The 27,133-nt window shown below is 45.7% G+C and overlaps 1 protein-coding gene across 1 annotated transcript in view; it reads left to right on the top strand.

Moving 5' to 3' along the window:
* LOC121843888 (GTP-binding protein Rheb-like) overlaps window positions 1-27,133 on the top strand; it is a 42,428-nt gene that overhangs the window by 11,210 nt on the left and 4,085 nt on the right. Inside the window, exons 3-7 of the mRNA XM_042313755.1 lie at window positions 10,316-10,383; window positions 10,728-10,810; window positions 18,119-18,175; window positions 24,721-24,768; window positions 25,220-25,301. Coding sequence (XP_042169689.1) covers window positions 10,316-10,383; window positions 10,728-10,810; window positions 18,119-18,175; window positions 24,721-24,768; window positions 25,220-25,301 — 338 coding nt within the window. The remainder of the gene's footprint in view (window positions 1-10,315; window positions 10,384-10,727; window positions 10,811-18,118; window positions 18,176-24,720; window positions 24,769-25,219; window positions 25,302-27,133) is intronic.

The following is a 27,133-nucleotide window of genomic DNA, read 5'->3' on the forward strand; positions in this document are numbered from 1 at the left end:
ACACACACCACACCACACACACACACACCACACACACACCACACCACACACACACCACACCACACACACACACACACCACACATATACACACACACACACCACACCACACACACCACACCACACACACACACCACACCACACCACACACACACCACACCACACACACACCACACACACACCACAACACACACACCACACCACACCACACACACACCACACCACACACACCACACCACACACACACACCACACACACCACACCACACACACACCACACACACACACACCACACACACCACACCACACACACCACACACACCACACCACACACACACCACACCACACACACACACACACACATACCACACACACTGCCACACACACACACCACACCACACACCACACACCACACCACACCACACACCACACACACCACACCACCACACCACACCACACACACACCACACCACACACACCACACCCACACACACACACCACACACACACACACCACACACACCACACCACACACCACACCACACACACACCACCACACACACACCACACACCACACCACACCACACCACCACACCACACACACCACACCCACACCACCACACCACACACACCACACACACACACACACACACACCACACCACACACACCACACCACACACCACACACACACCACACCCACACCACACCACACACACCACACCACACCACACCACACACACACGGTTCCCCTCTCTCTATAATAGCCTTCTTTACCAGTAAATATACAGTGTCTTAGTAGTGAAGTGGAGTCTGATTTTACAGCCCTTCTCCTCCTACATCTCATTCTCCACATCCTCTCCCTCCTCCTCATCCTCCTCCTCCTTCTCCACATCCTCCTTCCTTTTCTCTCTATATCTCCCTTCATTCCTTCCTTTCTTCCTCTTCCATATCTCTTCCTTCCATATCTTCCTTTTCTCTACATCTCTTCCTTCCCCTTCCTTCACTCTCTCTTTTCCATATCTCTTCCTCTTTGCCTTCACATCCTTCTTTCTTCTTTCTCTCATATCCTCTTCCTTCCATCCTCCTCTTCCTTCCTTCTCCATCCTCCTTTTTCACATCTCCTTCCACATCTCTTCCTTCTTTTTCCTCTTACATTATTCTCCCTCCCTTTCACATCCTCTCCTCCTTCTCTACATCCCTCTTCTTTTCTCCACATCTCCTTTCTGCCATCTCTTCCATTTCTTCATATCTCTCCACATCTCTCTCTTTCTCTACCATCTCTACATCTTCCATATCTCTTCCTTCCCTCTCATTCTTCCTTTTTATCTCTTCCTCTCTCTTTTTCTTCATATCTCTTCCTTCCTCTTCTCTACATATCTCTTCCTTCCTTTTTCACATTGGTCTTCTCTTCTTCATATCTCCTTCATATCTCATTCCTCCTCTACATCTCTCTACTACTTGCCATATCTTCCTTTTCTCTCCATATCTCTTCCTTTCTCTACATCTCTCTTTCCACATCCGCTCTCTTCCTTCTCTCCCACATCATCCTTCCACATTCTCCTCCTTCTCCACATCTCCTTCCTCCACATGCTCCTTCTCCACATGCTCTTCTTCCACATGCTCCTTCTCCACATGCTTCTTCCACATCCTCCTTTCTCAACACTTCTCCACATCCCTTCCTTTCTCCACATCCTCCTTTTCTCCACACCCTCCTTCTCCACCTCCTCCTTCTCCACATCCTCCTTCTCCACATCCTCCTTCTCCACATCCTCCCTCCACATCCTCCTTCTCTCCACACTCCTTCTCCACACCTCTTCTCCACACCCTCCTTCCACATCTCTTCCTTTCTTCACACTTCTTTCTGGCTAATTCTCCTTTCTTCTACATCTCTTCTTCACATTCCTTCCTCTATTATCTCTTCCTCTCTGGGCCCTTCCTTCTCCATTTATCCTCTTCCCTCCACATCTTCTTTCTATCTCATCCTCCTCCTCCTTCTCCACATCCCTTCCTCTCCTTCTCATCCTCCTCCTCCTTCTCCACATCCTCTCCTTCCTCCCTCCACATCCTCCCTCTTCCTCCTCCACATCATTCTCCTCTTTCCTATCCTCCTCCATATCCTCATCTCTCCTCCACATCCTCATCTCTCCACATCCACATCCTTTCATCCTCCTCCTCCACATCCTCATCCTCCTCCTCCATATCCCTCATCCTCTTCCTCTCCATCCTCCTCCCCTTTCATATCCACATCTTCCCCTATTTCTCCACATCCTCCTTCTCCTTCTCATATCTCTCACTTTCTCCCCATTCGCCTCCTCCTTCTCCATCTCCTCATTCTCCACATCCTCCTTCTCACATCCGCCTCCTCCTTCTCCACATCCTCCTCCTCATTCTCCACATCCTCCTCCTCCTTCTCCACATCCTACTTCTCCACATCCCTTCCTCCTCATTCTCCACATCCTCCTCCTCCTTCTCCACATCCTACTTCTCACATCCGCCTCCTCCTTCTCCACATCCTCATTCTCCACATCCTCCTTCTCCACATCCTCCTTCTCTTTTCTCCACATCCTCCTTCTCTTTCTCCACATCCTCCTTCTCCACATCCTCCTTCTCCACATCCGCCTCCTCCTTCTCACATCCTCCTTCTCCTTCTTCACATCCTCCTCCTCCACATCCTCATCGTCCTCCTCATCCTCCTCCTCCACATCCTCCTCCCCCTTCTCCACATCCTCCTTCTCCACATCTGCCTCCTCCTTCTCCACATCCTCCTTCTCCACATCCGCCTCCTCCTTCTCCACATTCTCCTCCTGCTTCTCCACATCATCCTTCTCCACATTCTCCTTCTCCACACCCTCCTTCTCCACATCCTCCTTCTCCACATCCTCCTTCTCCACATCCTCCTCCTTCTCCACATCCCCTCCTTCTCCACATCCTCCTCCACATCCTCCTCTTTCCTCCTCCACATCCTCCTCCTCACCCACATCCTCCTCTTTCCTCCTCCACATCCTCCTCCTCCTCCCATCCTCCTCCTCCCTCCACATCCTCCTCCACATCCTCCTCTTCCTTCTCCACATCCTCCTCCTCTTCTCCACATCCCCTCCTCTTCTCCACATCCTCCTTCTCCATCCTCCTTCTTCACATCCTCCACATCCTCCTCCTCTTCCTCCTCCACATCCTCCACATCCTCCTCTTCCACTTACTCCTTCTCCACATCCTCCACATCCTCCTCTTCCTCCTCCACATCCTCCTCCTCCCATCCTCCTCTTCCTCCTCCACATCCTCCTCCTCCTTCTCCACATCCTCCTCCTCCTTCTCCACATCCTCCTCTTCCTCCACATCATCCTCCTCCTTCACATCCTCCTCCACATCCTCATCCTCCTCCACATCCTCATCCTCCTCTTTCCTCCTCCACATCCTCCTCCTCCTCCACATCCTCCTCCTCCTCCACATCCTCCTCCCACATCCTCCTCTTCCTTCTCCACATCCTCCTCCTCTTCTCCACATCCCCTCCTCTTCTCCACATCCTCCTTCTCCACATCCTCCTTCTTCACATCCTCCACATCCTCCTCCTCTTCCTCCTCCACATCCTCCACATCCTCCTCTTCCACTTCCTCCTTCTCCACATCCTCCACATCCTCCTCCTCCTCCTCCACATCCTCCTCCTCCCATCCTCCTCTTCCTCCTCCACATCCTCCTCCTCCTTCTCCACATCCTCCTCCTCCTTCTCCACATCCTCCTCCTCCTTCTCCACATCATCCTCCTCCTCCTTCACATCCTCCTCCACATCCTCATCCTCCTCCACATCCTCATCGTCCTCCTCATCCTCCTCCACATCCTCCTCCCCCTTCTCCACATCCTCCTTCTCCACATCGCCTCCTCCTTCTCCACATCATCCTTCTCCACATTCTCATCCTCCTTCTCCACACCCTCCTTCTCCACATCCTCCTCCTCCTCCTCCACATCTTCTTTCTCCACATCCTCCTCCTCCTTCTCCACATCCTCCTTCTCCACATCCTCCTCCTCCTTCTCCACATCCTCCTTCCTTCTCCACATCCTCCTCCCCTTCTCCACATCCTCCTCTTCCTCCTCCATCATCCTCCTCCTTCACATCCTTCTCCACATCCTCCTTCTCCACATCCTCCTTCTCCACATCCGCCTCCTCCTTCTCCACATCATCCTTCTCCACATTCTCATCCTCCTTCTCCACACCCTCCTTCTCTACACCCTCCTTCTCCACCATCCTTCTCCACATCCTCATTCTCCACATCCTCCTTCTCCACATCCTCCTTCTCTTTCTCCACATCCTCCTTCTCCACATCCTCCTTCTCCACATCCGCCTCCTCCTTCTCCACATCCTCCTTCTCCTTCTCACATCCTCCTCCTCCACATCCTCCTCCACATCCTCATCCTCCTCCACATCCTCCTCCTCCACATCCTCCTCCCCCTTCTCCACATCCTCCTTCTCCACATCTGCCTCCTCCTTCTCCACATCCTCCTTCTCCACATCCGCCTCCTCCTTCTCCACATTCTCCTCCTGCTTCTCCACATCATCCTTCTCCACATTCTCCTTCTCCACCCTCCTTCTCCACATCCTCCTTCTCCACATCCTCCTTCTCCACATCCTCCTCCTTCTCCACATCCCCTCCTTCTCCACATCCTCCTCCACATCCTCCTCTTTCCTCCTCCACATCCTCCTCCTCACCCACATCCTCCTCTTTCCTCCTCCACATCCTCCTCCTCCTCCACATCCTCCTCCTCCTCACATCCTCCTCCACATCCTCCTCTTCCTTCTCCCATCCTCCTCCTCTTCTCCACATCCCCTCCTCTTCTCCACATCCTCCTTCTCCACATCCTCCTTCTTCACATCCTCCATCCTCCTCCTCTTCCTCCTCCATCCTCATCCTCCTCTTCCACTTCCTCCTTCTCCACATCCTCCCATCCTCCTCTTCCTCCTCCACATCCTCCACATCCTCCTCTTCCACTTACTCCTTCTCCACATCCTCCACATCCTCCTCTTCCTCCTCCACATCCTCCTCCTCCACATCCTCCTCTTCCTCCTCACATCCTCCTCCTCCTTCTCCACATCCTCCTCCTCCTTCTCCACATCCTCCTCTTCCTCCACATCATCCTCCTCCTTCACATCCTCCTCCACATCCTCCTCCACATCCTCATCCTCCTCCACATCCTCATCGTCCTCCTCATCCTCCCACATCCTCCTCCCCCTTCTCCCATCCTCCTTCTCCACATCCGCCTCCTCCTTCTCCACATCATCCTTCTCCACATTCTCATCCTCCTTCTCCCACCCTCCTTCTCCACATCCTCCTCCTCCTCCTCCACATCTTCTTTCTCCACATCCTCCTCCTCCTTCTCCACATCCTCCTTCTCCACATCCTCCTCCTCCTTCTCCATCCTCCTCCTCCTTCTCCACATCCTCCTCCCCTTCTCCACATCCTCCTCTTCCTCCTCCACATCATCCTCCTCCTTCACATCCTCCTCCACATCCTCATCCTCCTCCACATCCTCATCCTCCTCCTCCTTCTCCACATCCTCCTTCTCCACATCCGCCTCCTCCTTCTCCACATCATCCTTCTCCACATTCTCATCCTCCTTCTCCACACCCTCCTTCTCTACACCCTCCTTCTCCCACCATCCTTCTCCACATCCTCATTCTCCACATCCTCCTTCTCACATCCTCCTTCTCTTTCTCCACATCCTCCTTCTCCACATCCTCCTTCTCCACATCCGCCTCCTCCTTCTCCACATCCTCCTTCTCCTTCTCCACATCTCCTCCTCCACATCCTCCTCCACATCCTCCTCCTCCACATCCTCCTCCCCTTCTCCACATCCTCCTTCTCCACATCTGCCTCCTCCTTCTCCACATCTTCCTTCTCCACATCCGCCTCCTCCTTCTCCACATTCTCCTCCTGCTTCTCCACATCATCCTTCTCCACATTCTCCTTCTCCACACCCTCCTTCTCCACATCCTCCTTCTCCACATCCTCCTTCTCCACATCCTCCTCCTTCTCCACATCCCCTCCTTCTCCACATCCTCCTCCACATCCTCCTCTTTCCTCCTCCACATCCTCCTCCTCACCCACATCCTCCTCTTTCCTCCTCCACATCCTCCTCCTCCTCCACATCCTCCTCCACATCCTCCTCCCATCCTCCTCTTCCTTCTCCACATCCTCCTCCTCTTCTCCACATCCCCTCCTCTTCTCCACATCCTCCTTCTCCACATCCTCCTTCTTCACATCCTCCACATCCTCCTCCTCTTCCTCCTCCACATCCTCCACATCCTCCTCTTCCACTTCCTCCTTCTCCACATCCTCCACATCCTCCTCTTCCTCCTCCACATCCTCCTCCTCCACATCCTCCTCTTCCTCCTCCACATCCTCCTCCTCCTTCTCCACATCCTCCTCCTCCTTCTCCACATCCTCCTCTTCCTCCACATCATCCTCCTCCTTCACATCCTCCTCCACATCCTCCTCCACATCCTCATCCTCCTCCACATCCTCATCGTCCTCCTCATCCTCCTCCACATCCTCCTCCCCCTTCTCCACATCCTCCTTCTCCACATCCGCCTCCTCCTTCTCCACATCATCCTTCTCCACATTCTCATCCTCCTTCTCCACACCCTCCTTCTCCACATCCTCCTCCTCCTCCTCCACATCTTCTTTCTCCACATCCTCCTCCTCCTTCTCCACATCCTCCTCCTCCTTCTCCACATCCTCCTCCTCCTTCTCCACATCCTCCTCCCCCTTCTCCACATCCTCCTCTTCCTCCTCCACATCATCCTCCTCCTTCACATCCTCCTCCACATCCTCATCCTCCTCCACATCCTCATCCTCCTCCTCCACATCCTCATCCTCCTCCTCCACATCCTCATCCTCCTCCTCCACATCCTCATCCTCCTCCTCCACATCCTCCTCCCCCTTCTCCACATCCTCCTCCTCATTCTCCACATCCTCCTCCTCCTTCTCCACATCCTCCTTCTCCACATCCGCCTCCTCCTTCTCCACATCCTCATTCTCCACATCCTCCTTCTCCACATCCTCCTTCTCTTTCTCCACATCCTCCTTCTCCACATCCTCCTTCTCCACATCCGCCTCCTCCTTCTCCACATCCTCCTTCTCCTTCTCCACATCCTCCTCCTCCACATCCTCATCGTCCTCCTCATCGTCCTCCTCCACATCCTCCTCCCCCTTCTCCACATCCTCCTTCTCCACATCCTCCTCCTCCTTCTCCACATCCTCCTTCTCCACATCCTCCTTCTCCACATCCGCCTCCTCCTTCTCCACATCATCCTTCTCCACATTCTCCTCCTCCTTCTCCACATCATCCTTCTCCACATTCTCCTCCTCCTTCTCCACACCCTCCTTCTCCACATCCTCCTTCTCCACATCCCCTCCTTCTCCACATCCTCCTCCACATCCTCCTCTTCCTCCTCCACATCCTCCTCTTCCTCCTCCACATCCTCCTCCACATCCTCCTCTTCCTTCTCCACATCCTCCTCCTCTTCTCCACATCCCCTCCTCTTCTCCACATCCTCCTTCTCCACATCCTCCTTCTTCACATCCTCCACATCCTCCTCCTCTTCCTCCTCCACATCCTCCTCTTCCACTTCCTCCTTCTCCACATCCTCCACATCCTCCTCTTCCTCCTCCACATCCTCCTCCTCCACATCCTCCTCCACATCCTCCTATTCCTCCTCCTCCTCCACATCATCCTCCTCCTCCTCCTTCTCCACATCCTCCTTCTCCACATCCTCCTCCTCCTTCTCCACATCCTCCTCTTCCTCCTCCACATCATCCTCCTCCTCCTTCACATCCTCCTCCACATCCTCCTCCACATCCTCATCCTCCTCCACGTCCTCATCGTCCTCCTCATCCTCCTCCACATCCTCCTCCTCCTTCTCCACATCCTCCTCTTCCTCCTCCACATCATCCTCCTCCTCCTTCACATCCTCCTCCACATCCTCCTCCACATCCTCATCCTCCTCCACATCCTCATCGTCCTCCTCATCCTCCTCCACATCCTCCTCCTCCTTCTCCACATCCTCCTTCTCCACATCCTCCTTCTCCACATCCGCCTCCTCCTTCTCCACATCATCCTTCTCCACATTCTCATCCTCCTTCTCCACACCCTCCTTCTCTACACCCTCCTTCTCCACACCCTCCTTCTCCACATCCTCCTTCTCCACATCCTCCTTCTCCTTCTCCACATCCTCCTTCTCCACATCCTCCTTCTCCACATCCTCCTCCTCCACATCCTCCTTCTCCACATCCTCCTCCTCCACATCCTCCTCCTCCACATCCTCCTTCTCCACATCCTCCTTCTCCACATCCTCCTTCTCCACATCCTCCTTCTCCACATCCTCCTTCTCCACATCTTCCTTCTCCACATCCTCCTTCTCCACATCCTCCTTCTCCACATCTTCCTCCTCCACATCTTCCTCCTCCACATCCTCCTCCTCCACATCCTTCTCCTCCACATCCTCCTCCTCCTCCACATCCCCCTTCTCCACATCCTCCTTCTCCACATCCTCATCCTCCTTCTCCACATCCTCCTTCTCCACATCCTCCTCCTCCTTCTCCACATCCTCCTCTTCCTCCTCCACATCATCCTCCTCCTTCACATCCTCCTCCATATCCTCCACATCCTCATCCTCCTCCACATCCTCCTCCTCCACATCCTCATCCCCCTTCTCCACATCCTCCTCCCCCTTCTCCACATCCTCCTCCTCATTCTCCACATCCTCATTCTCCACATCCTCCTCCTCCTTCTCCACATCCTCATTCTCCACATCCTCCTTCTCCACATCCTCCTTCTCCACATCCTCCTCCTCCTTCTCCACATCCTTTCTCCACATCCTCCTTCTCCACATCCTCCTTCTCCTTCTCCACATCCTCCTCCTCCACATCCTCCTCCCCCTTCTCCACATCCTCCTCCTCCTTCTCCACATCCTCCTTCTCCACATCCTCATTCTCCACATCCTTCTCCACATCCTCCTTCTCCACATCCTCATTCTCCACATCCTTCTCCACATCCTCCTTCTCCACATCCTCCTCCTCCTTCTCCACATCCTCCTTCTCCACATCCTCCTTCTCCTTCTCCACATCCTCCTCCTCCACATCCTCATCGTCCTCCTCATCCTCCTCCTCCACATCCTCCTCCCCCTTCTCCACATCCTCCTCCTCCTTCTCCACATCCTCCTTCTCCACATCCTCATTCTCCACATCCTTCTCCACATCCTCCTTCTCCACATCCTCATTCTCCACATCCTTCTCCACATCCTTCTCCACATCCTCCTCCACATCCTCCTTCTCCACATCCTCATTCTCCACATCCTCCTCCTCCTTCTCCACATCCTTCTCCACATCCTCCTTCTCCACATCCTCCTTCTCCACACCCACCTCCTCCTTCTCCACATCCTCCTTCTCCACATCCTCCTTCTCCACATCCTCCACATCCTCCTTCTCCACATCCTCCTTCTCCACATCCTCCTCCTCCACATCCTCCTTCTCCACATCCTCCTCCTCCACATCCTCCTTCTCCACATCCTCCTCCACATCCTCCTTCTCCACATCCTCCCTCTCCACATCCTCCTCCTCCTTCTCCACATCCTCCTTCTCCACATCCTCCTCCACATCCCCCGTTCGTCCGTTTGCCTGAAGTAGTAGATTCACATTCCATGTGAGTCATTTAGCAGACTCTCTTATCCAGAGCCACTACAGTAGTGAGTCATTTAGCAGACTCTCTTATCCAGAGCCACTACAGTAGTGAATCATTTAGCAGACTCTCTTATCCAGAACCACTAAGCTGACTCTCTTATCCAGATCCACTACGGTAGTGAATAATTTAGCAGACTCTCTTATCCAGAGCCACTACAGTAGTGAATCATTTAGCAGACTCTCTTATCTAGAGCCACTACAGTAGTGAGTCATTTAGCAGACTCTCTTATCTAGATCCACTACGGTAGTGAATAATTTAGTAGACTCTTTTCTAGAGCCACTTACAGTTAGTGCATTCATCTGAAGATAACTAGGTGAGACAACCACATACAGTATCACAGCCATAGTAAGTCCATGTTTCCTCATTACAATAGCTATCAGCAGCCAGAACCCTGTAGGACAAGACCGATGTTAATTACTATGGAGACAACACGACACTTCAATTGACCGAGCAAGACTATACGACTCCTCTTTGCCCCGAAACAGCAGAAGTCCCTTCCCAGCTATTGGAGCACATCTCTAGGCAGTCATAGACAACTCCATCACAACATACAAGGGGACTTTTCTTTCTCTTCTCTCTTTTGCCGCAGCGTTCACCAAGATGATCACGATAAACGGACAAGAATACCACCTGCAGTTGGTAGACACAGCAGGACAGGTAGTAGTCACGCACCACAGGGATTTATTTTGAAAAAACATTTATACAAGACCTTACATTTCTACGTTGACTCGTGGTTGGGGATCTCATGATGTCGTATCACCATTAGAATTGTAGAACACAGGCTACCCACTCTAGAATGCGCCCTACCTCTAATTAGAATGCTTGCTGGGTACATTGCTTTACTCTCTGACACTAAGGCCTAGATTCTAAGCGGTATACTAGTATGGACATTGGGACACTATGTTACAGTATGCAGGCTAAGTACTTATTTCACACATTTCTCTGTCTCTCTTTCTCCTCCCCTTTCCTCTCTCTCCTCTCTCCCTCTCTGTCTTTTCCAGGATGAATACTCTATATTTCCTCAGACCTATTCCATAGATATCAATGGATACATCTTGGTCTACTCTGTCACGTCTAATAAAAGGTTAGTCAGCTATTTACTCGACTGTCTTTTAATGATTTAGATTGTGCAGAATGATCTGTAGTAGGGGTGATCAACCACTGGGCAGGCTTTTACTTAGTGAATCAGACAGCTTTGTGTCTGAGGTAAAAACAAACGGAAGCATCATTATAAAATGTTTGAGAGAGTTGTTGTTCAACAGTCTGATGATGTTTTAAAGTTGTTCAGGGGATGTAACACATACAAAAGCCCAGGACCAGACTAAATGAGTGGACATGTGTTAAAGCACTGTGCTGAACAACCGGCCGGTGTTTTTAACAGACATTTTCCAATCCTCACTCGACCAGCAACACGTGCCGGTATTGTGGAAAACCTCAATAATTATACCCATTCCTAAAGCATCTAATCCCTCTGTGCTGAATGACTACCGCCCTGTCGCCTTGACATCCTTAGTAATGAAATGCCTTGAGAAACGTATTCATATTCTCAGCGTCACCCAGAAGCTTCTCGACCCATTTCAGTTTGCCTATCAGCCTAGCAGAGGAGTTGATGATGCCATTCTTACCCTCCTTAACATGGTCTATAGACATCTAGAGGGGGTATTAACATGGTCTACAGACATCTAGAGGGGGTATTAACATGGTCTATAGACATCTAGAGGGGGTAGTAACATGGTCTACAGACATCTAGAGGGGGTATTAACATGGTCTATAGACATCTAGAGGGGGTATTAACATGGTCTATAGACATCTAGAGGGGGTATTAACATGGTCTATAGACATCTAGAGGGGTATTAACATGGTCTATAGACATCTAGATGGTCTACAGGGGGTATTAACATGGTCTATAGACATCTAGAGGGGGTATTAACATGGTCTATAGACATCTAGAGGGGGTATTAACATGGTCGTCTACAGACATCTAGAGGGGGTATTAACATGGTACATCTACAGACATCTAGAGGGGGTATTAACATGGTCGTCTACAGACATCTAGAGGGGTATTAACATGGTCTACAGACATCTAGAGGGGTATTATCATGGTCTATAGACATCTAGAGGGGTATTAACATGGTCTATAGACGTCTAGAGGGGGTATTAACATGGTCTATAGACATCTAGAGGGGGTATTAACATGGTCTATAGACATCTAGAGGGGTATTAACATGGTCTATAGACATCTAGAGGGGTATTAACATGGTCTATAGACATCTAGAGGGGGTATTAACATGGTCTATAGACATCTAGAGGGGGTATTAACATGGTCTATAGACATCTAGAGGGGGTATTAACATGGTCTATAGACATCTAGAGGGGGTATTAACATGGTCTATAGACATCTAGAGGGGGTATTAACATGGTCTATAGACATCTAGAGGGGGTATTAACATGGTCTATAGACATCTAGAGGGGGGTATTAACATGGTCTATAGACATCTAGAGGGGGTATTAACATGGTCTATAGACATCTAGAGGGGGTATTAACATGGTCTATAGACATCTAGAGGGGGGGGGTATTAACATGGTCTACAGACATCTAGAGGGGTATTAACATGGTCTATAGACATCTAGAGGGGGTATTAACATGGTCTATAGACATCTAGAGGGGGTATTAACATGGTCTACAGACATCTAGAGGGGGTATTAACATGGTCTACAGACATCTAGAGGGGGTATTAACATGGTCTATAGACATCTAGAGGGGGTATTAACATGGTCTATAGACATCTAGAGGGGGTATTAACATGGTCTATAGACATCTAGAGGGGTATTAACATGGTCTATAGACATCTAGAGGGGGTATTAACATGGTCTATAGACATCTAGAGGGGGTATTAACATGGTCTATAGACATCTAGAGGGGGTATTAACATGGTCTACAGACATCTAGAGGGGTATTAACATGGTCTATAGACATCTAGAGGGGGTATTAACATGGTCTATAGACATCTAGAGGGGGTATTAACATGGTCTATAGACATCTAGAGGGGGTATTAACATGGTCTACAGACATCTAGAGGGGGTATTAACATGGTCTATAGACATCTAGAGGGGGTATTAACATGGTCTGTAGACATCTAGAGGGGTATTAACATGGTCTACAGACATCTAGAGGGTGTATTAACATGGTCTATAGACATCTAGAGGGGGTATTAACATGGTCTATAGACATCTAGAGGGGGTATTAACATGGTCTACAGACATCTAGAGGGGGTATTAACATGGTCTATAGACATCTAGAGGGGGTATTAACATGGTCTATAGACATCTAGAGGGGGTATTAACATGGTCTACAGACATCTAGAGTCAAATCCCATGTCAGGGTTCTGTTTGTTGACTTTTCTTCTGCCTTCAACACAATCCAGCCCTACATTCTGGCACAGAGACTCATTCGGGACTTCTCCTTATATGGGGAGGGGGCTGGTTTTGTGGCTGTTGGACTTCCTGAGCCAACGCTCACAGTGAGTCAAAATAGGTCCCCACGTGTCGGACATACGCAATACCAACACAGGCGCTCCTCAGGGATGTGTTTTGTCTCCACTTCTGTACATTTTGTACAATAATAGTTGTACTAGTTCCCATCCTGACCGACACCTCGTTAAGTTCGCTGATGACACTGCCTTGATCAGCCTGTTGCATGATGACGAGGGACATCATGGCCCGGTCCTAGATGACTTTGTAGAGTGGTGTGAGGAATCACACTTGGTCCTCAATACCATCAAGACCAAAAAGATGTGCATAGATTTCAGGAAGTGTACAACACCTCTGCAACATCTATCAGTGATCAGAATATAGAGATTGTAGAGGAATACAAATACCTGGGTGTCCTCTTGGACAATAAGCTTCAGTGGAGTAAATGTACAGACCTGGTCTACAAAGAGCCAACAGAGACTGTACTTTCTCAAAAAGCTGGGATCTTTTAATGTAGACTGTACTATACTGACTCTGTTTTACAAATATTTAATTGAGAATATTTTAACTTTTTGTATTGTTTGTTGGTTTGGCAATGCTACTGTCAGCCAGAGAAATATGCTGAGAAGGATTATCACCACAGCAAGCAAGGTACTTGGAGTCAAACAGACAGGCCTGGATGAGATCTTTAAGGTCAGGGCCCGCCCCAAGGTACTAGGAGTCAAACAGACAGGCCTGGATGAGATCTTTAAGGTCAGGGCCCTCCCCAAGGTACTTGGAGTCAAACAGACAGGCCTGGATGAGATCTTTAAGGTCAGGGCCCTCCCCAAGGTACCAGGAGTCAAACAGACAGGCCTGGATGAGATCTTTAAGGTCAGGGCCCTCCACAAGGTACCAGGAGTCAAACAGACAGGCCTGGATGAGATCTTTAAGGTCAGGGCCCTCCCCAAGGTACTTGGACTCAGACAGACAGGCCTGGATGAGATCTTTAAGGTCAGGGCCCTCCCCAAGGTACTAGGAGTCAAACAGACCGGCCTGGATGAGATCTTTAAGGTCAGGGCCCTCCACAAGGTACCAGGAGTCAAACAGACAGGCCTGGATGAGATCTTTAAGGTCAGAGCCCTCCCCAAGGTACTTGGAGTCAAACAGACAGGCCTGGAGGAGATCTTTAAGGTCAGGGCCTCTCCCCAAGGTACTTGGAGTCCAACAGACAGGCCTGGATGAGATCTTTAAGGTCAGGGCCCTCTGCAAGGCTCACAAAATCATTTTAGACCTAAGCCACCCCTGTACCCAGACTTTGAACTAGTCCCCTCTGGGCGCAGGTATAGGGCACCGTAGACTCAGTAAGGCCAGCAGGCTAATGTTCCTATCCACTCAGTAAGGCCAGCAGGCTAATGTTCCTATCCACTCAGTAAGGCCAGCAGGCTAATGTTCCTATAGACTCAGTAAGGCCAGCAGGCTAATGTTCCTATAGACTCAGTAAGGCCAGCAGGCTAATGTTCCTATCTACCCAGTAAGGCCAGCAGGCTTATCTATACAGTATCTATAACAGTATTAATGACAGTATCTATGACAGTATGTTTGACAGTATCTATAACAGTATGTTTGACAGTATCTATGACAGTAGGTTTGACAGTATTAATGACAGTATCTATGACAGTATGTTTCACAGTATCTATGACAGTATGTTTGACATTATCTATAACAGTATGTTTGACAGTATTAATGACAGTATCTTTGACAGTATCTATGACAGTATGTTTGACAGTATCTATGACAGTATGTTTGACAGTATTAATGACAGTATCTATGACAGTATCTATGACAGTATGTTTGACAGTATCTATGACAGTATCTATGACAGTATCTATGACAGTAGGTTTGACAGTATTAATGACAGTATCTATGACAGTATGTTTTACAGTATCTATGACAGTATGTTTGACATTATCTATAACAGTATGTTTGACAGTATCTTTGACAGTATCTTTGACAGTATCTATGACAGTATTAATGACAGTATCTATGACAGAATGTTTGACAGTATTAATGACAGTATCTATGACAGTATCTATGACAGTATGTTTGACAGTATCTATAACAGTATGTTTGACAGTATCTATGACAGTATGTTTGACAGTATGTTTGACAGTATCTATGACAGTATCTATGACAGTATGTTTGACAGTATTAATGACAGTATCTATGACAGTATGTTTTACAGTATTAATGACAGTATCTACAACAGTATCTATAACAGTATGTTTGACAGTATCTATAACAGTATGTTTGACAGGATGTTTGACAGTATCTATGACAGTATGTGTGACAGTATTAATGACAGTATCTATAACAGTATCTATGACAGTATGTTTGACAGTATTAATGACAGTATCTATAACAGTATTAATGACAGTATCTATAACAGTATTAATGACAGTATCTATAACAGTATGTTTGACAGTATCTATGACAGTATGTTTGACAGTATTAATGACAGTATCTATGACAGTATGTTTTACAGTATTAATGACAGTATCTATAACAGTATCTATAACAGTATGTTTGACAGTATCTATAACAGTATGTTTGACAGTATGTTTGACAGTATCTATGACAGTATGTGTGACAGTATTAATGACAGTATCTATAACAGTATCTATGACAGTATGTTTGACAGTATTAATGACAGTATCTATAACAGTATGTGTGACAGTATTAATGACAGTATCTATAACAGTATGTTTGACAGTATTAATGACAGTATCTATAACAGTATCTATGACAGTATCTATGACAGTATGTTTGACAGTATCTATAACAGTATCTATGACAGTATGTTTGACAGTATTAATGACAGTATCTATAACAGTATCTATGACAGTATGTTTGACAGTATTAATGACAGTATCTATAACAGTATCTATGACAGTATGTTTGACAGTATTAATGACAGTATCTATAACAGTATCTATGACAGTATGTTTGACAGTATCTATAACAGTATGTGTGACAGTATTAATGACAGTATCTTTGACAGTATCTATGACAGTATGTTTGACAGTATCTATGACAGTATGATTGACAGTATGTTTTACAGTATCTATGACAGTATGTTTGACAGTATCTATAACAGTATGTTTGACAGTATCTATGACAGTATGTTTGACAGTATCTATGACAGTATGTTTTACAGTATCTATAACAGTATGTTTGACAGTATCTATGACAGTATGTTTTACAGTATCTATAACAGTATGTTTGACAGTATTAATGACTGTATCTATGACAGTATGTGTGACAGTATTAATGACAGTATCTATAACAGTATCTACAACAGTATGTTTGACAGTATCTATGACAGTATTAATGACTGTATCTATGACAGTATGTGTGACAGTATCTATAACAGTATCTATGACAGTATGTGTGACAGTATTAATGACAGTATCTATAACAGTATCTACAACAGTATGTTTGACAGTATCTATGACAGTATTAATGACCGTATCTATAACAGTATTAATGACAGTATGTTTGACATTATCTATAACAGTATGTTTGACAGTATCTATAACAGTATGTTTGACAGTATCTATGACAGTATTAATGACCATATCTATGACAGTATTAATGACAGTATCTATGACAGTATGTGTGACAGTATTAATGACAGTATCTATGACAGTATTAATGACAGTATCTATGGCAGTATGTGTCACAGTATTAATGACAGTATCTATAACAGTATGTTTGACAGTATTTATAACAGTATGTTTGACAGTATCTATGACCATATCTATGACAGTGTGTGTGACAGTATTAATGACAGTATCTATAACAGTATGTTTGACAGTATTAATGACAGTATCTATAACAGTATGTTTGACAGTATTAATGACAGTATCTATAACAGTATGTGTGACAGTATTAATGACAGTATCTTTGACAGTATCTATGACAGTATGTTTGACAGTATGTTTGACAGTATCTATGACAGTATGATTGACAGTATGTTTTACAGTATCTATGACAGTATGTTTGACAGTATCTTTGACAGTATGTTTGACAGTATCTATGACAGTATGTTTGACAGTATCTATAACAGTATGTTTGACAGTATCTATGACAGTATGTTTGACAGTATCTATGACAGTATGTTTTACAGTATCTATAACAGTATGTTTGACAGTATCTATGACAGTATGTGTGACAGTATTAATGACAGTATCTACAACAGTATGTTTGACAGTATCAATGACAGTATTAATGACCGTATCTATGACAGTATGTGTGACAGTATTAATGACAGTATCTATAACAGTATCTATGACAGTATGTGTGACAGTATTAATGACAGTATCTACAACAGTATGTTTGACAGTATCTATGACAGTATTAATGACAGTATTAATGACTGTATCTATGACAGTATCTATAACAGTATTAATGACAGTATCTATAACAGTATGTTTGACATTATCTATAACAGTATTAATGACAGTATCTATAACAGTATGTTTGACAGTATTTATAACAGTATGTTTGACAGTATCTATGACAGTATTAATGACCATATCTATGACAGTGTGTGTGACAGTATTAATGACAGTATCTATAACAGTATGTTTGACAGTATTAATGACAGTATCTGTAACAGTATCAATGACAGTATCTATAACAGTATTAATGACAGTATCTATGACAGTATTAATGACAGTATTAATGACAGTATCTATGACAGTATGTGTGACAGTATTAATGACAGTATCTATGACAGTATTAATGACAGTATCTATAACAGTATGTTTGACAGTATCTATAACAGTATATATGACAGTATCTATAACAGTATATATAACAGTATCTATAACAGTATCTATGACAGTATGTGTGACATATTGTTTTTCTTCTCTTCCAGTTTTGAAGTAGTTCAGGTTATCCATGAAAAACTTCTGGATATGGTGGGGAAAGCTCAGTGAGTATCTACTGTAATCTGACTGTATATTAACCCTCTACTGTAACCTGGCTGTATATTAACCCTCTACTGTAACCTGACTGTATATTAACCCTCTGCTGTAATCTGATGTATATTAACCCTCTACTGTAACCTGACTGTATATTAACCCTATACTGTAATCTGACTGTATATTAACCCTCTACTGTAATCTGACTGTATATTAACCCTCTACTGTAATCTGACTGTATATTAACCCTCTACTGTAATCTGATGTATATTAACCCTCTACTGTATCTGACTGTATATTAACCCTCTACTGTAACCTGACTGTATATTATCCCTCTACTGTAATCTGATGTATATTAACCCTCTACTGTAACCTGACTGTATATTAACCCTCTACTGTAACCTGACTGTATATTAACCCTCTACTGTAATCTGATGTATATTAACCCTCTACTGTAATCTGACTGTATATTAACCCTCTACTGTAATCTGACTGTATATTAACCCTCTACTGTAACCTGACTGTATATTAACCCTCTACTGTAACCTGACTGTATATTAACCCTCTACTGTAATCTGACTGTATATTAACCCTATACTGTAACCTGACTGTATATTAACCCTCTACTGTAATCTGACTGTATATTAACCCTCTACTGTAATCTGACTGTATATTAACCCTATACTGTAACCTGACTGTATATTAACCCTCTACTGTAATCTGATGTAAATTAACCCTCTACTGTAACCTGACTGTATATTAACCCTCTACTGTAACCTGACTCTATATTAACCCTCTACTGTAACCTGACTCTATATTAACCCTCTACTGTAACCTGACTGTATATTAACCCTCTACTGTAACCTGACTGTATATTAACCCTCTACTGTAATCTGATGTATATTAACCCTCTACTGTAATCTGATGTATATTAACCCTCTACTGTAATCTGATGTATATTAACCCTCTACTGTAATCTGACTGTATATTATCCTCTACTGTAATCTGATGTATATTAACCCTCTACTGTAACCTGACTGTATATTAACCCTCTACTGTAATCTGACTGTATATTAACCCTCCTCTACTGTAACCTGACTGTATATTAACCCTCTACTGTAATCTGACTGTATATGAACCCTCTACTGTAATCTGACTGTATATTAACCCTCTACTGTAACCTGACTGTATATTAACCCTCTACTGTAATCTGACTGTATATTAACCCTCTACTGTAATCTGACTGTATATTAACCCTCTACTGTAACCTGATGTATATTAACCCTCTACTGTAATCTGACTGTATATTAACCCTCTACTGTAACCTGATGTATATTAACCCTCTACTGTAACCTGACTGTATATTAACCCTCTACTGTAATCTGACATAGCATGCCTGAAACTAAAGCCCCACATTCGGGTCATGATGAGAGAAACAAACTGTCCGATGAGGTTTAACGTATCCCGTAAATGTGGAGTAGGCGTTAAAATAGAGTATTGCTTCAGAGAAAGCTAGCAAACGGAAGCTAGCTAGCTACTAGCCGGATATTAGATAGCATCACCTAGCGATAATGGAATCGCTAACAAAGTTGACACCAACTGTATTGGTGTGTGGTGTTTGTCGACTTTGTGGCACTTGCTTGGAAAGCTCAATGTTTCGCAGTCATACAGTGCTCTGAAAAAGGTTTTGCCCCCTTACACTCAATATGGGATTGTGCCACCTTTTGCTGCAATGACTGCAACCAAATGCTTCCTGTAGTTCTTGATTGTGTGTTTTGGATCATTGTCTTGCTGCACGACCCAGCTGCACTTCAGCTTACAGACGGATGGCCTGATAATTGTCCTGTAGAATTCTCTGATACAGAGCAGAATTCATGGTTCCTTTAATTTTTATATTTTTATATCACCTTTATTTAACCAGGTAGGCCAGTTGAGAACACCTTTATTTAACCAGGTAGGCTAGTTGAGAACACCTTTATTTAACCAGGTAGGCTAGTTGAGAACACCTTTATTTAACCAGGTAGGCTAGTTGAGAACACCTACCTATAGACCCTGGTTAAAGTAGTGCACTACTACCTATAGACCCTGGTTAAAGTAGTGCACTACTACCTATAGACCCTGGTTAAAGTAGGGCACTATTACCTATAGACCCTGGTTAATAGTAGTGCACTACTACCTATAGACCCTGGTTAATAGTAGTGCACTACTACCTATAGACCCTGGTTAAAAGTAGGGCAGTTCAGAACAAGTTCGCATTTGCAACTGCAACCTCCTTCTATGAAGGCAAGTCGTCCAGGTCCTGAGGCAGCAAAGCATCCCCCAAACCATCACACTACCACCACCATGCTGGACCCCAAACCATCACACTACCACCGCCATGTTGACCCCAAACCATCACACTACCACCGCCATGCTGGACCCCAAACCATCACACTACCACCACCATGTTGACCCCAAACCATCACACTACCGCTACCATGTTGACCCCAAACCATCACACTACCACCACCATGTTGACCCCAAACTATCACACTACCACCGCCATGTTGACCCCAAACCATCACACTACCACCACCATGCTGAACCCCAAACCATCACACTACCACCACCATGTTGACCCCAAACCATCACACTACCGCCACCATGCTGGACCCCAAACCATCACACTACCGCCACCATGCTGGACCCCAAACCATCACACTACCACCATGCTGGACCCCAAACCATCACACTACCACCACCATGCTGACCCCAAACCATCACACTACCACCACCATGCTGGACCCCAAACCATCACACTACCACCACCATGCTGGACCCCAAACTATCACACTACCACCACCATACTGGACCCCAAACCATCACACTACCACCACCATGCTGACCCCAAACCATCACACTACCACCACCATGTTGACCCCAAACCATCACACTACCACCGCCATGTTGACCCCAAACCATCACACTACCACCACCATGCTGAACCCCAAACCATCACACTACCACCACCATGTTGACCCCAAACCATCACACTACCGCCACCATGCTGGACCCCAAACCATCACACTACCGCCACCATGCTGGACCCCAAACCATCACACTACCACCATGCTGGACCCCAAACCATCACACTACCACCACCATGCTGACCCTTTATTTAACCAGGTAGGCCAGTTGAGAACACCTTTATTTAACCAGGTAGGCTAGTTGAGAACACCTTTATTTAACCAGGTAGGCTAGTTGAGAACACCTTTATTTAACCAGGTAGGCTAGTTGAGAACACCTTTATTTAACCAGGTAGGCTAGTTGAGAACACCTTTATTTAACCAGGTAGGCTAGTTGAGAACACCTACCTATAGACCCTGGTTAATAGTAGTGCACTACTACCTATAGACCCTGGTTAAAGTAGTGCACTACTACCTATAGACCCTGGTTAAAGTAGTGCACTACTACCTATAGACCCTGGTTAAAGTAGTGCACTACTACCTATAGACCCTGGTTAAAGTAGTGCACTACTACCTATAGACCCTGGTTAAAGTAGTGCACTACTACCTATAGACCCTGGTTAAAGTAGGGCACTATTACCTATAGACCCTGGTTAATAGTAGTGCACTACTACCTATAGACCCTGGTTAAAGTAGTGCACTACTACCTATAGACCCTGGTTAATAGTAGTGCACTACTACCTATAGACCCTGGTTAAAGTAGTGCACTACTACCTATAGACCCTGGTTAATAGTAGTGCACTACTACCTATAGACCCTGGTTAAAGTAGTGCACTACTACCTATAGACCCTGGTTAAAGTAGTGCACTACTACCTATAGACCCTGGTTAAAGTAGTGCACTACTACCTATAGACCCTGGTTAAAGTAGTGCACTACTACCTATAGACCCTGGTTAATAGTAGTGCACTATTACCTATAGACCCTGGTTAATAGTAGTGCACTACTACCTATAGACCCTGGTTAAAGTAGTGCACTACTACCTATAGACCCTGGTTAATAGTAGTGCACTACTACCTATAGACCCTGGTTAAAGTAGTGCACTACTACCTATAGACCCTGGTTAATAGTAGTGCACTACTACCTATAGACCCTGGTTAAAGTAGTGCACTACTACCTATAGACCCTGGTTAAAGTAGGGCACTATTACCTATAGACCCTGGTTAATAGTAGTGCACTACTACCTATAGACCCTGGTTAATAGTAGTGCACTACTACCTATAGACCCTGGTTAAAAGTAGGGCAGTTCAGAACAAGTTCGCATTTGCAACTGCAACCTCCTTCTATGAAGGCAAGTCGTCCAGGTCCTGAGGCAGCAAAGCATCCCCCAAACCATCACACTACCACCACCATGCTGGACCCCAAACCATCACACTACCACCGCCATGTTGACCCCAAACCATCACACTACCACCGCCATGCTGGACCCCAAACCATCACACTACCACCACCATGTTGACCCCAAACCATCACACTACCGCCACCATGTTGACCCCAAACCATCACACTACCACCACCATGTTGACCCCAAACCATCACACTACCACCGCCATGTTGACCCCAAACCATCACACTACCACCACCATGCAGAACCCCAAACCATCACACTACCACCACCATGTTGACCCCAAACCATCACACTACCGCCACCATGCTGGACCCCAAACCATCACACTACCGCCACCATGCTGGACCCCAAACCATCACACTACCACCATGCTGGACCCCAAACCATCACACTACCACCACCATGCTGACCCCAAACCATCACACTACCACCACCATGCTGGACCCCAAACCATCACACTACCACCACCATGCTGGACCCCAAACTATCACACTACCACCACCATACTGGACCCCAAACCATCACACTACCACCACCATGCTGACCCCAAACCATCACACTACCACCACCATGCTGGACCCCAAACCATCACACTACCACCACCATGCTGGACCATTGGGTATGAGATTCTTACTGTAGAATGTGTAACAGTATAACTTTAGACCGTCCCCTCGCCCATACCCGGGCGCGAACCAGGGACCCTCTGCACACATCAACAACAGTCACCCACGAAGCATCGTTACCCATCGCTCCACAAAGCCGCGGCCCTTGCAGAGCAAGGGGAACCAGAGCAAGTGACGTCACCGATTAAAACGCTATTTAGCGCGCACCACCGCTAACTAAGCTAGCTGTTTCACATCGGTTACAAATGCAGTGTTTGGTTTTCACCAGATATAATGGGATCCATCTCGAGTTCATTCTTGGGGACCCACAGCGATGTGAGAGACTGATCAACAACTACAGGAAGTGGTTGGTTGTTGTCAGTGCAGCTACAGTAAATTCCTCCACAGCGATGTGAGAGACTGATCAACAACTACAGGAAGTGGTTGGTTGTTGTCAGTGCAGCTACAGTAAATTCCTCCACAGCGATGTGAGAGACTGATCAACAACTACAGGAAGTGGTTGGTTGTTGTCAGTGCAGCTACAGTAAATTCCTCCACAGCGATGTGAGAGACTGATCAACAACTACAGGAAGTGGTTGGTTGGAGTCAGTGCAGCTACAGTAAATTCCTCCACAGCGATGTGAGAGACTGATCAACAACTACAGGAAGTGGTTGGTTGTTGTCAGTGCAGCTACAGTAAATTCCTCCACAGTGATGTGAGAGACTGATCAACAACTACAGGAAGTGGTTGGTTGGAGTCAGTGCAGCTACAGTAAATTCCTCCACAGCGATGTGAGAGACTGATCAACAACTACAGGAAGTGGTTGGTTGTTGTCAGTGCAGCTACAGTAAATTCCTCCACAGTGATGTGAGAGACTGATCAACAACTACAGGAAGTGGTTGGTTGTTGTCAGTGCAGCTACAGTAAATTCCTCCACAGTGATGTGAGAGACTGATCAACAACTACAGGAAGTGGTTGGTTGTAGTCAGTGCAGCTACAGTAAATTCCTCCACAGTGATGTGAGAGACTGATCAACAACTACAGGAAGTGGTTGGTTGTAGTCAGTGCAGCTACAGTAAATTCCTCCACAGCAATGTGAGAGACTGTTCAACAACTACAGGAAGTAGTTGGTAGTTGTCAGTGCAGCTACAGTAAATTCCTCCACAGCGATGTGAGAGACTGATCAACAACTACAGGAAGTGGTTGGTTGTTGTCAGTGCAGCTACAGTAAATTCCTCCACAGCGATGTGAGAGACTGATCAACAACTACAGGAAGTAGTTGGTTGTTGTCAGTGCAGCTACAGTAAATTCCTCCACAGCAATGTGTCAGTGCTACATGGGATACAACATGTGGTTTTGTCTTTGATACATGGGATACAACATGTGGTTTTGTCTTTGATACATGGGATACAACATGTGGTTTTGTCATTGATACATGGGATACAACATGTGGGTTTGTCTTTGATACATGGGATACAACATGTGGTTTTGTCATTGATACATGGGATACAACATGTGGGTTTGTCATTGATACATGGGATACAACATGTGGTTTTGTCATTGATACATGGGATACAACATGTGGGTTTGTCTTTGATACAGAGTTCCTATTATGTTGGTGGGAAATAAGAACGACCTGCACATGGAAAGGTATGTTCCTTACTTACATACATCGATACTGTCACTCACTCACACACGCTCACACACACTCACACTCACGGTCACACACACTCACGCTCACACACACGCTCACACACACACACTCACGCTCACACAAACACTCACGCTCACACACACACAAACACTCACGCTCACACACGCACACACACTCACGCTCTCACTCACACACACACTCACGCTCACACACACATTTAACAGCTCTCTTATTCAGAGGGGTTGGGTTAAATGCGGAAGACACATTTCAGGTTGACTGCATTCAGTTGTACAACTGACCTAGGTATCCCACTTCCCCTTTCCCTTAAAGCATTCTATCCTGTCGCTGTCGGGTTTGGAGTGATGTCATACAGAGACTCCATCCCCCTAACCTGTGGTGTGTGTGTGTGTGGTATCTGATTGGTGTGATGTTTCTTTTGTATTCCAGGGTGATCAGCTGTGAGGAAGGGAAGTCACTAGCAGAATCATGGAACGCTGCCTTCATGGAATCCTCAGCTAAAGAGAACCAGGTGAAAACACCTAGAACACATGTCCATCCAATAGAACAGGGCCTGGAGGCACAAAAAAACACTTCTGGTACTTGTTTCTACCTGGTAGTTAATCACCTGGTGTTCCAGGTCTGAATTAGTCCTTTGATTTGGAAGGAGAGAATGAAAACCTGAAGAAGTGTTTGAGTCCTCCATGACCGACATTGAACAGCCCTGCCATGGACCAAAAAACCCTAGCACTAATCAACTCATCATCAAACCTTTGATTAGTGGAATCAGGTGTGTAGTACTGGACAAAAAGACAAAAAAATATGCACATATTTGGGTCCCTAGGACCGGGATTGAACACACAGTGCTATAGGCACTGAGCTTGGAGGTCTACAGGCCTGTAATTGCAGTACTCTGTACTCTACAGCAGGGGGCAGCCCAGCTCTCCTCACTATTGAAAGGAATATTCCAGCCCAGAGATGTTGCGGCACTGTTCAGTCTCTCTTTCTGTCAGACGGCTGTGTCATAGTAGATAGTAAAGTAGCCTCAATTCTAGTCTAGTATGTTCTAGTCTGCTTTAGTCTGTTCTATTGTAGTCTATTCTATTCTACTGTAGTCTGTTCTATTCTACTGTATTCTGTTCTACTGTAGTCTGTTCTACCTTAGTCTATTATATTCTACTGTAGTCTATTCTATTCTACTGTAGTCTATTCTATTCTACTGTAGTCTGTTCTATTCTACTGTAGTCTGTTCTATTCTACTGTATTCTGTTCTATTCTACTGTAGTCTGTTCTATTCTACTGTAGTCTGTTCTATTCTACTGTAGTCTGTTCTATTCTACTGTATTCTGTTCTGCTGTAGTCTGTTCTACCTTAGTCTGTTCTATTCTACTGTATTCTGTTCTACTGTATTCTATTCTACTGTAGTCTGTTCTATTCTACTGTAGTCTGTTCTATTCTACTGTATTCTGTTCTACTGTATTCTATTCTACTGTATTCTGTTCTATTCTACTGTAGTCTGTTCTACTGTAGTCTGTTCTACCGTAGTCTGTTCTATTCTACTGTAGTCTGTTCTATTCTACTGTAGTCTGTTCTATTCTACTGTAGTCTGTTCTACTGTAGTCTGTTCTACTGTAGTCTGTTCTATTCTACTGTATTCTGTTCTACCTTAGTCTGTTCTACTCTACTGTAGTCTGTTCTATTCTATCGTAGGCTGTTCTATTCTACTGTAGTCTGTTCTACCGTAGTCTGTTCTATTCTACCGTAGTCTGTTCTACCGTAGTCTGTTCTATTCTACTGTATTCTGTTCTACTGTAGTCTGTTCTACCTTAGTCTGTTCTATTCTACTGTATTCTGTTCTACTGTAGTCTGTTCTACCTTAGTCTGTTCTATTCTACTGTATTCTGTTCTACTGTAGTCTGTTCTACCTTAGTCTGTTCTATTCTACTGTAGTCTGTTCTATTCTACTGTATTCTGTTCTACTGCAGTCTGTTCTATTCTACTGTAGTCTGTTCTACTGTAGTCTGTTCTATTCTACTGTAGTCTGTTCTATTCTACTGTAGTCTGTTCTATTCTACCGTAGTCTGTTCTATTCTACCGTAGTCTGTTCTACCGTAGTCTGTTCTATTCTACCGTAGTCTGTTCTATTCTACTGTAGTCTGTTCTATTCTACTGTAGTCTGTTCTACTGTGGTCTGTTCTACTGTAGTCTGTTCTATTCTACTGTAGTCTGTTCTACTGTAGTCTGTTCTACCTTAGTCTGTTCTATTCTACTGTATTCTGTTCTACTGTAGTCTGTTCTACCTTAGTCTGTTCTATTCTACTGTAGTCTGTTCTATTCTACTGTATTCTGTTCTACTGCAGTCTG

Source organism: Oncorhynchus tshawytscha, unplaced genomic scaffold, assembly GCF_018296145.1.
Source record: "Oncorhynchus tshawytscha isolate Ot180627B unplaced genomic scaffold, Otsh_v2.0 Un_contig_13987_pilon_pilon, whole genome shotgun sequence".
NCBI classification, from domain to species: Eukaryota; Metazoa; Chordata; class Actinopteri; order Salmoniformes; family Salmonidae; genus Oncorhynchus; species Oncorhynchus tshawytscha.